Source organism: Cydia pomonella, chromosome 8, assembly GCF_033807575.1.
Source record: "Cydia pomonella isolate Wapato2018A chromosome 8, ilCydPomo1, whole genome shotgun sequence".
In the NCBI taxonomy this organism is placed as follows: Eukaryota; Metazoa; Arthropoda; class Insecta; order Lepidoptera; family Tortricidae; genus Cydia; species Cydia pomonella.
In genome coordinates, this window is record NC_084710.1 from 20784868 (window position 1) to 20799276 (window position 14409).

Sequence of the window (14409 nt, forward strand, 5' to 3'; positions counted from 1 at the left end):
AATATTACTTGTGTCTGTTTTTTTGGGTCAAAAAGCTAGCCATAATTACCTATATGCCCATACTATTTCAAGTGAATCTCAATGGCCACCAATTTCTCATTTCGGTCTATATAAACCTAACCTGAATTTAAAATAAAATATTAAAATGTCGAGACAGTCGGCATAGCAACTGTTTCTAGCTTCGGCAAAGCGTCCGTCATTTCGTGCTGAAGTTAGTCTCGAGCAGTTAATCCGGGCGTTAAAAGCGGGTCAAAGCCTCGCCCTCCGCCGTAATAAAACAAGAAAAGTGAGGCGTTTAAAACTTCAAGTACACTTTTTCCTCTGGTTGCTGGAATATTTAATGAGGGTCCTTACTTACTTTAAGAACTACTTACTTGTATTCATTTTTAATTTATCAGCTTGGACTTGTAAGACACAGTCGATTCATCAGCATTTTGATAAGTTTAGTATAGTTACAAAAAGGAAAATTATTCAAATGTCAGCAATTCGTCGTTTTGATTTTGATTACAGCAGCTCTATGCCTAGTGAGTGCTGTTGTCTTTTTGATATCGTCCGTCCATCTGAGTTAGGGTTTTCCATTCGTTCAGTATTTTTTCTATCGAGGTCTACAGTACAGTTCTTACTTACATGCTCGATATTATTGCGCACGTCATTATTATAATTATAATAGCCCCTAGTAGCCGGATTCGAGTTCATCCCATCATCTCACCTAACGTTCAGTTTCTTCCAACGACGATCGACATTGAAGACGAGATTATGAGTACTTACTGAACGGACAGTGGCAATAGCAGGATTAGGGCGAGCGCTAGCAAGACACTGGCCTTACAGAAGGGAGCAGCGGTGGTGGTGTACCGGTACAGTAGTATAGCGAGAGCGACTAGTGAGACACCTGCCCACTCTGAGGGTGCGACCTGAGCTACTTACTGAAAATAGCAGTGATGGTTGTCCTATATAAAATGTGCTAGCCCTCACAAAGATCCTTGCACACAACGGATATAAAAGCACGTCATTTTTATTATTTATAACAGCCACTGGTGAATGGGCTTTCAGCTCATCTCGTCTAATGACCAGTTCCTTTCATCAACAAGTTTCAAACATCGATCATTGTTGAAACATGTGACGAAGCACCGGCCCACTCTAAGCGTGCGATAAGCTACCTACTGAACGGAGCAGCGATGGTGGTATCCTCGGCGGTACAGTGCGGCCATAGCAGCAATAGTGTGAGCGCGGCCAGCGAGACATCGGCGCGCCCGAAGCGTGCGACCGCATGCTGCGCACGGAGCTGCGTCACAGGTCACGAGGCACCGGCCCACTCTGAGCGTGCGATGAGCTACTTACTGAACGGAGCAGCGGTGGTGGTATCCTCGGCGGTACAGAGCGGCCATAGCAGCAGTAGGGCGAGCGCGGCCAGCGAGACACCGGCGCGCCCGGAGCGTGGTACAGTGCGGCCATAGCAGCAGTAGTGCGAGCGCGGCCAGCGAGACACCGGCGCGCCCGGAGCGTGCGACCCGCATGCTGCGCACGGAGCTGCGTCACAGGTCATGAGGCACCGGCCCACTCTGAGCGTGCGATGAGCTACTTACTGAACGGAGCAGCGGTGGTGGTATCCTCGGCGGTACAGAGCGGCCATAGCAGCAGTAGAGCGAGCGCGGCCAGCGAGACACCGGCGCGCCCGGAGCGTGCGACCCGCATGCCGCTCACGGACCCGCGTCACATGTCACGAGGCCACCTGTAACAATAGAAAGATTATTAATAGAGTAATGAAATTAAATGCAGGTATTTCATGCTCGCAATTCAGCGGCCACCCAGCCTAATAGCAAAACAGAGTGTAATGTCATAGACATCATTGACTGGATTGTCAATACATTTATTGAACGGAAAAATTATTTTAACCTCTTGTATGTGTATGATAAGGACCCTAATAACCGAAGTCATAGAAGAAGACTGTTAAGTCATCATTTTGTATTTTTTCGAGAACGATTCTTCTCCTCTATACAGCACAACCAAGTTTTGAACCCACGATTTTTGATCACCACACAGATGAAAGGCTAATTACTATGTTTCAATGATTAAAGACCACCCACGATGCTGCGTTAAGTTACCCTCTGATTGAATAAGACATTTCCTAAGCATTATAGTAAAAAATTGATGGAACAATTAACTGCAAATAATAATGTTATTTCTCATAAAATCGCCAAACATTTCAACTTAAACAAGTTTGTTAATTACTTTAGTTACTGCTCAAAAACGGAGAATTTGCTGCGAATGCTCGATGTTCTGCTCGAGTGAATGCTCAAGTCTATCAGCATCTTAAAGGACTCCTTTATCTAAAATCAAGATGGTTCTGGTTTGATAACATCAAATGACTTTATCTTGATTGGCATTATTACTTTACGCTACGACAATGTCGATGCGATGTCTGAGCGCCATGTCGCACAGTCAAGCTGGATTATTTACGCTAAAGGAAGCGAGACAATAGATCATGGTATTACCGGCTGTCTGGTACTGGTACTGGCTTGCTGATGAGCTTACAAATGATGAGGGTACTCATCTCTTAAAGTTAGCAATGCATTCAGATCTATAGATAGTGTTTCTGTGAATAATAAGAGAAAGGTTGGGTTAAAATTGCGCACCTATTGCGTCACATTTAGTTAATTGACATAGAAATTTAAATCACACTACCTCGCCGCTAAAACGTTGCTCCCATACAATTAATTTCATTTTCGAATCGCTATGATTTGATATCGACACGATGAAACTGGGTAACATGAAAAAAAAATTGAAAAATAGTTTGTATTTCGTATTTATTTCGCAAAAATACAATACATAATTGTATGGATTACGTTTATTACCCCAGAAATTTAAAATAGGTACTTGTCTATTTCCATTCGATTCACCTGCGAGTTCAAGGTGAGATAGTTTTATTATGCTACCTCAGAAGGCAATGCTCTTAGCTGTATTAAGTTACGCCCCGATTTTATAGAAGCTCTTTATGGACTCGTGAAATGACCCATTTTCATTTCCCTTGTAGATTGTAGTAAATCAAACACCGAGCTCAGATGACAACTGGTTTATTAAAATAATAACGGGTAGATATACCTTGTTATAGAACTACCTACAACATCTTTCCCTTAAAAATAATAAGCATGCATACTAAACTTACGTATATAAAACTAAAGTAAACTTGAGAAGAATAACTCATTTATACCTAATCATTCCTCTCCTCTTTGTTTCAAAAGAGAAAAGAAAAGAAAAACGAACAAAAGAGATGCGAGAATAATAATAAGTTTTTGAAATGAGTACAAGTAAATTGGTATACTTAAAACAAAGCATTGATATCAATACCCATTTTGCGAGCTCTGTTACGAGTCAGTGTGGGCTCGTTGGGCTGAGTAGTTTGGGTAGTAAGGCTCGTACACGGGTTTGGAGCCTGCTCGACAACAGGCGCACACTTTACATCGAGCGGACTCGAACCCTGTCCCGGGGGTTGCGTGGTCGGTGGCGGTGGCGCAACCGGCTCGCACTTAATTAAATGTCTGCGATTACGACGGTATTCCATACCTCTCCGATTTTTTATTATGTATGACCGGGGAGTACTACACGTTTTTACAATTTTCCCTCTCATTTTATTAGTCATACTAGTGTGGTCCATTATTATTACGTCATCGCCAACATTTAATTTTGCAAGATGCCTACAACGTTTGTCGTAGTTTGTTTTTGTTTTATTTTGTTGCTTAGTTAGTGCCTTATGACAACGCAAATTCATATTAACCGGTTCTAACAAACTATGATGAACAGGCAACCTGCAATTCAACCTTCGACCCATTAACAATTGCGCGGGGGAACCTATGTTTCCACGTGGCGTATTTCTGTAACTTAACAAATCTAAATAGAAATCCGTGCCACTATTTATTGATTTTGTTAAAATCTTTTTTATACTTTGAACGGCACTTTCGCTCTTTCCGTTAGATTGAGCGTAGTGGGGGGAAGATGTTATGTGCTCAAATCCCCATTGACTTTTGAACCGATTAAAATCCCGACTTGTAAATGTGGTAGCGTTATCTGTGATTATTGTTTGCGGTATCCCGTATCTAGCAAAATTCTCTTTCATAACACTAATTACAGATAATGATGTCATGTTTTTCAACTGAGCCACCTCAACATATCCCGAGAAATAATCAACCATAATCAGAAAGTACTGCTTTCGATACTCAAATATATCCATTCCTACTTTACACCACGGCAATTCTGGAATAGGTACTGGCAACATAGGTTCCCTAGCGGGAGCATTCTGGCACTCTTGGCAGGCCTCACAGCGCCGCACATACAACTCAATGTCGCGTGTGATGCCTGGCCAGAACAATACCTCTCGCGCGCGGCTCTTGCAGCGGTCAATGCCCTGATGACCGTCATGAATGATTTTTAGCATTTGTTCTCTTAACGCAGCAGGGATTAGAATAAGCTTATTTTTAAAAATTATGTCTGTAATTATTTGTAACTCGTCTTTATATGACCAATAACATTTCAATTTTTCAGTAACATCACGTTTGTACTGTGGCCAACCCTTATTTATATATTCTTTTAACTGACACAAGGCTTCATCTTTTGCAGTTTCCTCCCTTATGAGCTTGAGTTTAGATTGTGACATCTGTACGCTGTCCAGTAATTGATTCACTTGGTACACAACACATCTACTTATTGAGTCATCATATAAATCTGGAAGAGGCGCGCGCGATAAGGTATCGGGTATATACATATATTTACCAGGTTTATAGCTAACTTTTAAGTCATAACCCTGCAAACGTAACAACATTCTCTGTAAGCGTACTGGGATAGTGTCTAATGCTTTTTTGAAAATACTTTCTAATGGTTTATGGTCAGTTTCTACAATAACATTCTTTTGACCATAAATGTACTGATGGTACTTCTCACACGCGAACACAATCGCCAGCATCTCTTTTTCTATTTGCGCATACCTCATTTGTGTGTCGGTGAGCGTGCGCGACGCGTACTCGACAGGCCGCCCGCCCTGGAGGACCGATAGGTCTACATGATAAATTGCGGCAAGAGCTAGATAGAATGGTACAGTTAGGAGTTATTCGTAAAGTGAGTCATCCCACCGCTGCCACCATGTAGTAAATCAAACACCGAGCTCAGATGACAACTGGTTTATTAAAATAATAACGGGTAGATATACCTTGTTATAGAACTACCTACAACATAGATTAAATTTGGTTTAAAATGCAATTAACGCTTTTGCCAAGTTTAGGCCAAATCATGCGATCCAATCTTTAGGAGCACATCACAAAAAAGTTTATTGGAACTGGAAAATTTTCGCTCATGGGCGTTTAACTTATCTATCTGCACCAAACAGAGAATGCCTACCTATATACATACCTATTTAAATACAATGTTGATACTTGTACCATCGCAAATTTAGTAGGAGAAAAAGACCACAGCCTGCAAAACTACGGGTTACTTCTTCGAATTAAGTGACAGTTTGTAAAGTTGGATAGTGGAATTAATTTAGTCTAAGAGCTTGACTTTGTGAAATATAAGGCATCTTGACTTGTATTATTTTCTGATTCAAGCTGCTTTTTTCTGTAGCTACGATTCCTCAATCCACTAGATAACTGGCAACTGATGTTTACCATGCTTCAATGGTTGGTATGGTTAGAATATTTGAATACTTTATCCCTTGCCCTGCTGCTTTCTATTAAACACCTCTACGAGGTTAATGATAGGTACGTATGTACATATTAAAATATAATAATATGTACGAACTTTGATCTCAGCATCGACATATATCTAAGGACGGGCCTTACGCTTACAACGCGATTGGACTCATCGAGAGTTCGCATCACGCGCGCGATTGGTCACATAAGTAACTACTTGCGACCAATAGCGCGAGCCAATCGTGCAGTCTAGCGCAACTGCGGTAGACTGCACGCGCACGATTGACTCGAATTCGAGAGTGACACCACTGTTTAGAAGCACCAGTCTTAGTGCCCGTAAGGCCCATCCTTAGGCATGTCAATTTATCTTAGTACGGTCGGTGCCCCAACTTAACTAAGTAACCATACTAGTTGTGTAGAAAAGTGAATACTTATGTTAGGGAACCAACTAATGACTGTAACTTTAACCTTATTGTGTTTTCATTTCAATAAAGTTTATGACTTTTCGTGCAAATGGCCGCTATCTCTCGCTGGCATAAAATTGGAACTCAGTAACACAGCTGCTAAACATTGCGAAGGCAGCCCTTCTATACATTGGGAGTCTTTATGATCACTGCAATGCGGAGTACGTTCAAAACACTTGCTTTTTTAACCGACTTCAAAAAAGGAGGAGGTTCTCAATTCCACTGTTTTTTTTTTTGTATGTATGTTACTCAATATCTCCGAGAATCGTAAACCGATTTTCAAAACTTTTTTTTATCGAACGGGTATAACCCCAAGATGGTCCCGTTGGCACCAAGTCGGGGTCTGATGATGGGATCTTGGAGAAATCAAGGGAACTCTTCAAATGTTATAGGTACATGTATGGCGTTTTTGGTAATTTTTGAAGTCGGTTTTATTTTTTGTTAAAAAGTTTTATTATTGTCAAACAAGGATAGCGTTCTAATTGTGTTACTAGTAAAATCTTATTACATACATCGAGTTCGCTTCAAAAATAAGTACGAGTGTTTCTACGTGATCGTTAGTTCTAGAAAGCTGAAATTTGGCATGGATAGGTATATAAATCAGTAAATCTGACAAATTCGTGCACAATGCAATAAATAATTATTTTAGGGTACATCCCCTACACGTATTGTTTTTTGATTCAACCCTATGGTGCTGGGTATCGTTATATAGGTCTTTCAAAAAGAATAATAAACTTGGTGATTGTTTATTATTGTAATGTTGGATTAATTATTAGAGTAATAATTATTTCTGTATTAAATAACTAATTTTACTAAGGATTCGAAACAATATTTTGAATTACAAACGCTAAAATCATCTCACACGTGAAAAAATCTAGGATTCTTTTTAATAAAATTATACTCCAACCATTTCAATTTAATGGGTAAGCTTGCGCTATTTTCGGACCAATACGACTTTCAAGAAAAGAGCGTACTCCCATCTTAAAGGCCAGCAACGCACTTACAACCCCTCTGGTTACCATGGACATCCATGGGCTGTGGTAATCGCTTACCATCAGGTGATCCGACTGCTTGTTTGCCTCCTATATAAAAAAATCGCTAAAATATTACCAATTAACTATATTTCAGTGTCAATAAACTAAAATATATGGTTTGCAGCCTAAATTGTTATCACTGTTTTAAATGTCAATGTAGTTATGACGTCAATGTTAAAATTACTAGCTCAGCCATGATTCATGCAAACAAGCGAACTGTCACGCAATTCCAAATGACGAAACGACAGTTAAATTATATACCGACATAAATAAATATTATACCTATATTTTACACAGATCGACCTAGTCGACCAGTAAGCTCAATAAGGCTGGTGTTGTGGGTACTATACGACGATATATTATATAAAGTTCCATATAAATACGTAAATACACATAAAAAAAACAACGGGTTGCACTCCGGGAGTGCCGGCAGAAGTGAAAACTTGATTAATATTCAAGTTGTGCATTTTTGATATTTTGGAATGGTTAGGGAATAATTTTGCACGAATTTCTTTAATCATCAGTATAAAAGTACTATAATTTATGTGGTAAAATGCAATATTCATTTATTGCGCCATCGTACACAAACATGACAATTTATATCACATAAAAATTTTAACACTTCAGAACTATTACAATTATTTAACATAAAAAAAAAATATCTCAGAAAATCAACTTCTATCCATAATTTCAACGACTCTTACACCATCATCATTACTAGAACCAACATGGAATTTTTCGATCAGGTCACGTGTCCGTCTTACGAATTTTCAATCTGACGAATCTGTCGGTCACGTGATCTGTCGCGAGTTTAACATTTTTTCTCCATCACAAAAAGTGCACAGCGCCGCTAAAGAAGTTTTCACTTCAAAATAATAACTCAGGAACAACTCTTTGTGTAACCCGGGACCTGCTTCGTAGGCAGGATCATCACTAACGACTATAGTTCGTGCCATTCATGATGACGCGCAGATTTGCCAAATCTAACCTTTAATAACATGACAGTACGAGTTAAGGCACGCGACTACGTGTATGACACAATCAGATAGGATTGGAGGTAGTCGAATGTATAAACAAGCTGTAGAAAAAATAGTTGTTTGACCTTTTCCCAAAGTATTTTGAGGCCCCTTGCAACTTACGTAACAATCCCTTTTCAATGAAAGAAAAAAATCGTAAAGAACCCGGGTCACCTAATCAGAATAAGGCCTAGTTTCCCTTGTGGTTTGAAAGGTTGCTTTCATAAAACTTAAAGTATACGCTATTTGTATAACTTATATTAGGGGGCGAGGCGAGACCCAGGGTTGTTTAATGAGCCATGGTAATAATAATAACATCAAAAAGATGTCATAATCACAATGATGTTAATTTTCACAATTCACCTTGAGAACCAGTAATTTTATTGTTCTTCCGTACGTGTAATTTCATACAGACACAGACATGTATACTAAAATTACTAAATATCACGCTAGATGGCGCTGTACCGGTAATGGCGATTCCTACATCGCGCTAATGAAATTTTTATTGTGATTGTATATAAGGGCTTGGGATTATCTATTTGATACTAGTTGCGCATTTTCATATTTATCCTTTCACAGAATAAAGAGCGCTCTTTTCAAAGATATATTAATATTACATAATTATTTTATACAGTAAGTATATGTTCAATCTCTTAATTCAAGAGATAGGAGCAAAATTTACTAGTAACAAACTTTGGAGAAACTGCTATGTAAATAGTGGAAATATGCACATCAGGTCTTAATGCAGAAGGCACCTTTGGGAAACCAAACTCTTACTAAATTAATACTGAGTAAAGAGGTTTGCAATTTCGCGACTGGCATATATTACTTAAGTTAATAAGCCGGATTCGACTGGCTGTCTGTTGCAATGCTCATTAAGCAAGCTTCTGGGAGTTCATATACCTTGAATACAGCAGTTCGATTTTAATTTAAATAATTGATTTGATTTTAGACAGCGCTGGTGGCCTAGCGGTAAGAGCGTGCGACTTGCAAACTGGAGGTCGCGGGTTCAAACCCCGGCTCGTACCAATGAGTTTTTCGGAACTTATGTACGAAATATCATTTGATATTTACCAGTCGCTTTTCGGTGAAGGAAAACATCGTGAGGAAACCGGACTAATCCCAATAAAGCCTAGTTTACCCTCTGGGTTGGAAGGTCGCTTTCGTAAAAACTAGCGCCTACGCCAATTCTCGGGATTAGTTGCCAAGTGTGGACCCCAGGCTCCCATGAGCCGTGGCATAATGCCTAGACAACGTTTTTTTACTATAGGGAGCGTTCATGAACTGTAGGAGGCAGCACTGGAGCCGTCAGATTTTTGGCGCGAGGCGTAAATGTGATGTTTATTGTTCCGATGGACCTCACAAGATGGCAGAACCTACTATGCACAAGAAAACATGTGACGTGTAAATGTACATGTTTATGGTTCCGATTCAGGCCACAAAATGGCAGACCTTCCAACGCGCACAGTTCCTATTGTTAATTTTTCTCAAATTATTAATTTTTGTATAATTTTACTCAAAACAAAGATTGATTATATTTTTCCATAAAATATAGGACCGTTTCTTGTGCAAGTAGAGCACTGATTGGTTTTTAATGCCATCCTTCAAATATAATTTGCGACGCCATTTTGGATTTGGTGTTTTCATCAATCATTTTATGCTGGAAATGAAACGGAACGTAGAATTATGATGTCAGGCGTAAAATACGGTTGAAATGATAAAATTATTACTCTGAGACAAAGACAAATATTTATACTTCGTTAGAGGCTGTGAAATCTATCCGTCTACGTCTGGACTAAAGGTACTTAATACTGGAAAAGTAAATAACATGTCATGTCAGTGTCAAAAGTGACATTTGTTCAAACAAAAACGTCAATTTTTACACTGACATATTCGATCCATATCGTATCTAGACCGAATATTTTACGTAGGTATCTTAAAATTCGAATCGGGCCGTTAATACCTTGACTGTAAATTTACAACTACTACATAACTTGACACATCCAAAGTTACGGCCTTAATCTCATAGAAAATAAAAACAGATGCGACGACGATGGTAGGTAATGTACCTAATCAACGTTGAATCAAGATTAAAGACAGACGCTAAGCACCTTGCATTGTACCTTACCCCATCTACTACTAAACTAATTAACTAAAATTCAACCAGGATTAAATAAAAATAGGAAAATAAATAAATTTGGCCATGTGATCGTCTAGTGTATTTACGTTGTGAACCTTAGTACCCTTCGTCTTTTATGTGAAAACTGATACGATTTGGATTTTTCAAAACTATCCCTAAGTATCCTATGAATTTGTAAATATTCCTACTGTATATTTTTATTAACACTATTGTTAGACAAATAAAAAAATTAATAAATAATATATATTTTGTAGAATTTATCTCCTACCGGGCCCTACCGTGACCAGTTACCGTGAACAGTAGTAAGCCCTTTTTGTTTGTAATTTAAAAACTTATATTTTCCTTTTAATATATCTCTTCGCTAACCTAGCTAGCTAAAGGAAAATATGTATATGTAACCATTGTAACCATAAGTAAATATATTGCAAAGAATAGTAAGTACAAACATACTTTATCTACTGTCACGCCCGGATGAAGACGGGTCTCTAAGCTAATTAATATCCATTTTATTTTATTTTATTTTTAATAGGTATTCCTAAGCACTATGTAATATTACTCTACCAACGTTTCGTAACCTAATTTCAGACGAGAAGAAACGCCAAGAAACTCATCTGAATGTACAATTAATGTATGGAATACTGAAAACAATCGTCTATTAAATATGACTTTATTTACCCTTTAATTCCCCAGTTATAGAAAAGCTCAATTGTCACTAGTGAACTGCTCCGCCTGTCACTAGCTCCCTATAACAAAATTATTTAGTATGTCCTCAAATAACTTTGTTCCCCTATCTCACCCAATGTAAAAATATATAAACCTTCAATCATATTTAATGTACGAGCCTCAGTAACCCATCCATATGCTACTGAAGATAGGTTTTAATTTATTTTGTAATTAAAAACAGTTAAAACTCTAATGATTTTAGTTTCGTATACAATCAAACTAAATGTGAAAGAAAATAAATAAACCTAACACCCAAATAATGACTCTACCCTAACTCTACCCCAAATTCACCTATTCTATTGTGTGTAAAACTAGAGGCGAACCTCTATTTTTACAGGGAGGAGTGTGTGTGAGGGACCCTAATTTAAGCTCTAAACGTTCGGCCGACAAAACCGAGGTATAGCAAACCCTAGTGTCTGTGTGATTGCCTCCCTCCATCTGTGTTAGCCGAAGCCTGGGTACAGATGAATAAGGCGCCCTAACCATGTATATAATGTGTATAAATAAATATATTTAACAAGACAACGCTTCTTCAATTACCAACAGATTTCAATGAGTAAGGATTACTCCTAATGGTCCACACGTGAGACCCTCATATCCCTCTGTCAGACCTTGAAGAGAACGTAAGAGGTATAATCGTCACCTGTGTTGGTAAAAAGGCTGACGCCAGGCCCCTCTCGCGACCTGGACCTAACTCTCTACTGGATTCCCGAGTAAACCTGCTTGTCACCGTTTGGTTAGGTGTACTCGGTAGGTTGACCATGCAACCTGACACTGAACTGGCTCTAAAATACAAAAAATCCACAAAAATAAGTAAGTATTGACACTAAAATAACAATTGAACAGTCTGACAAAGAGCAGCATAGTAACTACGCAATGTCAAACATTCAATCGTCAAAATAACAACCTTTGTTTTTACGTCTACGAATAAGCCAGAGAAAGTGACAATCCGACGGTCAAAAATATAATGGCGGTCCTGGCTTAAAACTGAGCTATTTATAACTTTCGGCAAACGCTCCAGACGTGTTAGACGCGTCTCTCGTACTTATCGCAGGGTAAAGGCACCAATAGTCAACCCCTCCACGAAATTTCTATGTTCAAGAACGTCTCATTTGCCCACTAATTGATCAATAAGAATTATGAATGTTTTTACTCATCAATAGTTTAATAAAGTTTAATTTTTACAAAGAATAAAACGTAATTTAATTTAGCTTATGGAAATATTTCATTAAATATAATGCAAGGGCCTTTTTGCCAGCAATCAGCCTCCCGTCTACCAAGACACAGCCTTTAAGTACCCAGTCTACAGCCATCCCATTTTAACGCCTGGCTATTGGGTTCCGAGTTCCGTGATTTCAGTGTCCAGTGGTCAGCCACAGGATGACTACTGAGTATTTGATGGATGTCAATGAAATAAAGTCATAATAATGTAGATATTTAAAGGTGCTTGATTTAACGACTTACATTGCATTTGAAAATAAAAAAAAACTTGAAACCTATGCTCAGCCTCTATCGGCTGAACTCTGGGTCCACGATCCCCTTAAAATTACTGCCTCAAACCCAGTAATCGGCCAGGGCTTACTTTAATATGGATTTATATTAATTTTTTACTTTTTCCAGACAAATTAAGTATTAATTACGTGAAGCAGAGCACATGCTTTAAAAAAAATATCACAATTCGGCTGCTAACGTCTGATCAAAATACCATGTGACGCTCCAAAAAAATGGCGCATATGGCATATCCCTTAATGTCAGAAGACAGCACTTCTTTGAAGTAGTGTTGTGGTTTATGCTAAACAATTATTTTAAAAATTAAGTTACTTTTCAATTCATACTTTATTAATCTATAATAACACCTACTTTTGGCACACTGGTGCATGTCTCAGCACTGATGCCTTTACCTTATACGTTTGACTAATTTATTACCCTTTAAACTCGAGTACCAATCTCCTTTTCTGATTAACGACCCACTACGAAATATGATTTAGTTAAAGTCTTTGTTTGTTGTTTAAAATTTCTCGTGAAAATATTTTGCTTCTATTCCATTAAACTTACGGAATTAATTTATTAGATATATACATACTATTTACTAGTATTTTGATTAATATTGGAACATAATAATTGAGGTTTGTAGTTTATGAAAATGATGTGGACCGATTATTTGTGTCAATTATTTTTATATGTTAACTAGATCTGCTAGTGCGTCTAGTTACAGCATTACAAACCAGTACAAAAAGTAAAGTATACGGTACTCTTCCCGGTGGCTACATATTTGAGCCTTTAGGGGTCGAAACATTTAGGCCATGGAGGCCCAGCGCCCGGCGTTTATGTAAGGATTTGGCGTCGCGCTTGGTGGATGCCACGGAGTCACTATTTTTATAACTACAAGTATTTATGTATACAAAACATACAGAATAAATAATCGGACAGACAGACGGACATGACGAATCTATAAGGGTTCCGTTTTTTGCCATTTGGCTACGGAACCCTAAAAACATATATCTGATCCTGACTTATGAATCACTCTGTATAATTTAATTTGTCGACGTCTGGCCTAGTGGGCAGTGAGCCTGCCGATGAAGCCGATTACCGGGTTCAAATCCTGGTAAGGCAATGGCTCATTAAATAAAATAAATGTATTTGAGTGATGAACACAGATATTTGTTCCTGAATCATGGGTGTTTTCTAAGTACCTATTTAATTATTTATAAATATTTATATATTACATATATAATTGTCCAAGTACCCACAACACAAGTCTTAATGAGCTTACTGTGGGACGTAGTCAATTTGTGTAATAATGTCCTATAATATTTATTTATTTTATTAATTATTGACAATAACAATATACATAATGGATATATACAGATGATTACTATAACTAGCTTATATCTAAAATAGGCCCTTGAGGCATTGTACCAAGGATGCTGGCGGCATTTCCTCGTTGTATCGCAATACTGATACGTTGTGCGAGGAAGCCGCCAGCTCTTCGGTCACCAGTTACGTCAACCAGACGTTTCGCGATTTCTCCAAAAAACTTGTGCGCGAAAAACTCGCTTTTATTAATTGGTCACAATTATTTTGTAATGACTCAAAATTTTTCAGCCAACATTTGCACGAATACGGTGTTGCCACGGAAACTAATTAAAAGCGTGCGTGTGTCACGCATAATGTTACCATGTTGGAAAATAATCAGTGCAGTCTTGAGCTCACTAGGTTTTGAGATTAAGAAAATAAATTAGGTCAAATTAGTCACGTTTTACGTAACTTAATGTAGGGGTTGGAAATTGGAAAAACGCCATATGTTACGTACCTATAACTACCAGTACCGTGTGGAAAAAGAACGATGTTACCTGA

The 14409-nt window shown here is 38.2% G+C and overlaps 1 protein-coding gene across 5 annotated transcripts in view; it reads right to left on the reverse strand.

Annotated features, from left to right (window-relative positions):
* Positions 1 to 14409, reverse strand: part of LOC133520814 (uncharacterized) — a 108285-nt gene that overhangs the window by 22409 nt on the left and 71467 nt on the right. For 4 of the 5 annotated variants that reach the window (XM_061855484.1, XM_061855482.1, XM_061855485.1 and 1 more), the window contains exons 1-2: positions 1445 to 1563; positions 1339 to 1377 (exon numbers count right to left, since the gene is read on the reverse strand). In XM_061855484.1, the coding sequence (XP_061711468.1) occupies positions 1339 to 1377; positions 1445 to 1514 (109 nt within the window). In that variant the 5' untranslated portion in view covers positions 1515 to 1563. Of the gene's footprint in view, positions 1 to 1338; positions 1378 to 1444; positions 1564 to 1583; positions 1730 to 14409 lie in introns of those variants that run through there. The other variant, XM_061855483.1, reaches the window with a different exon arrangement.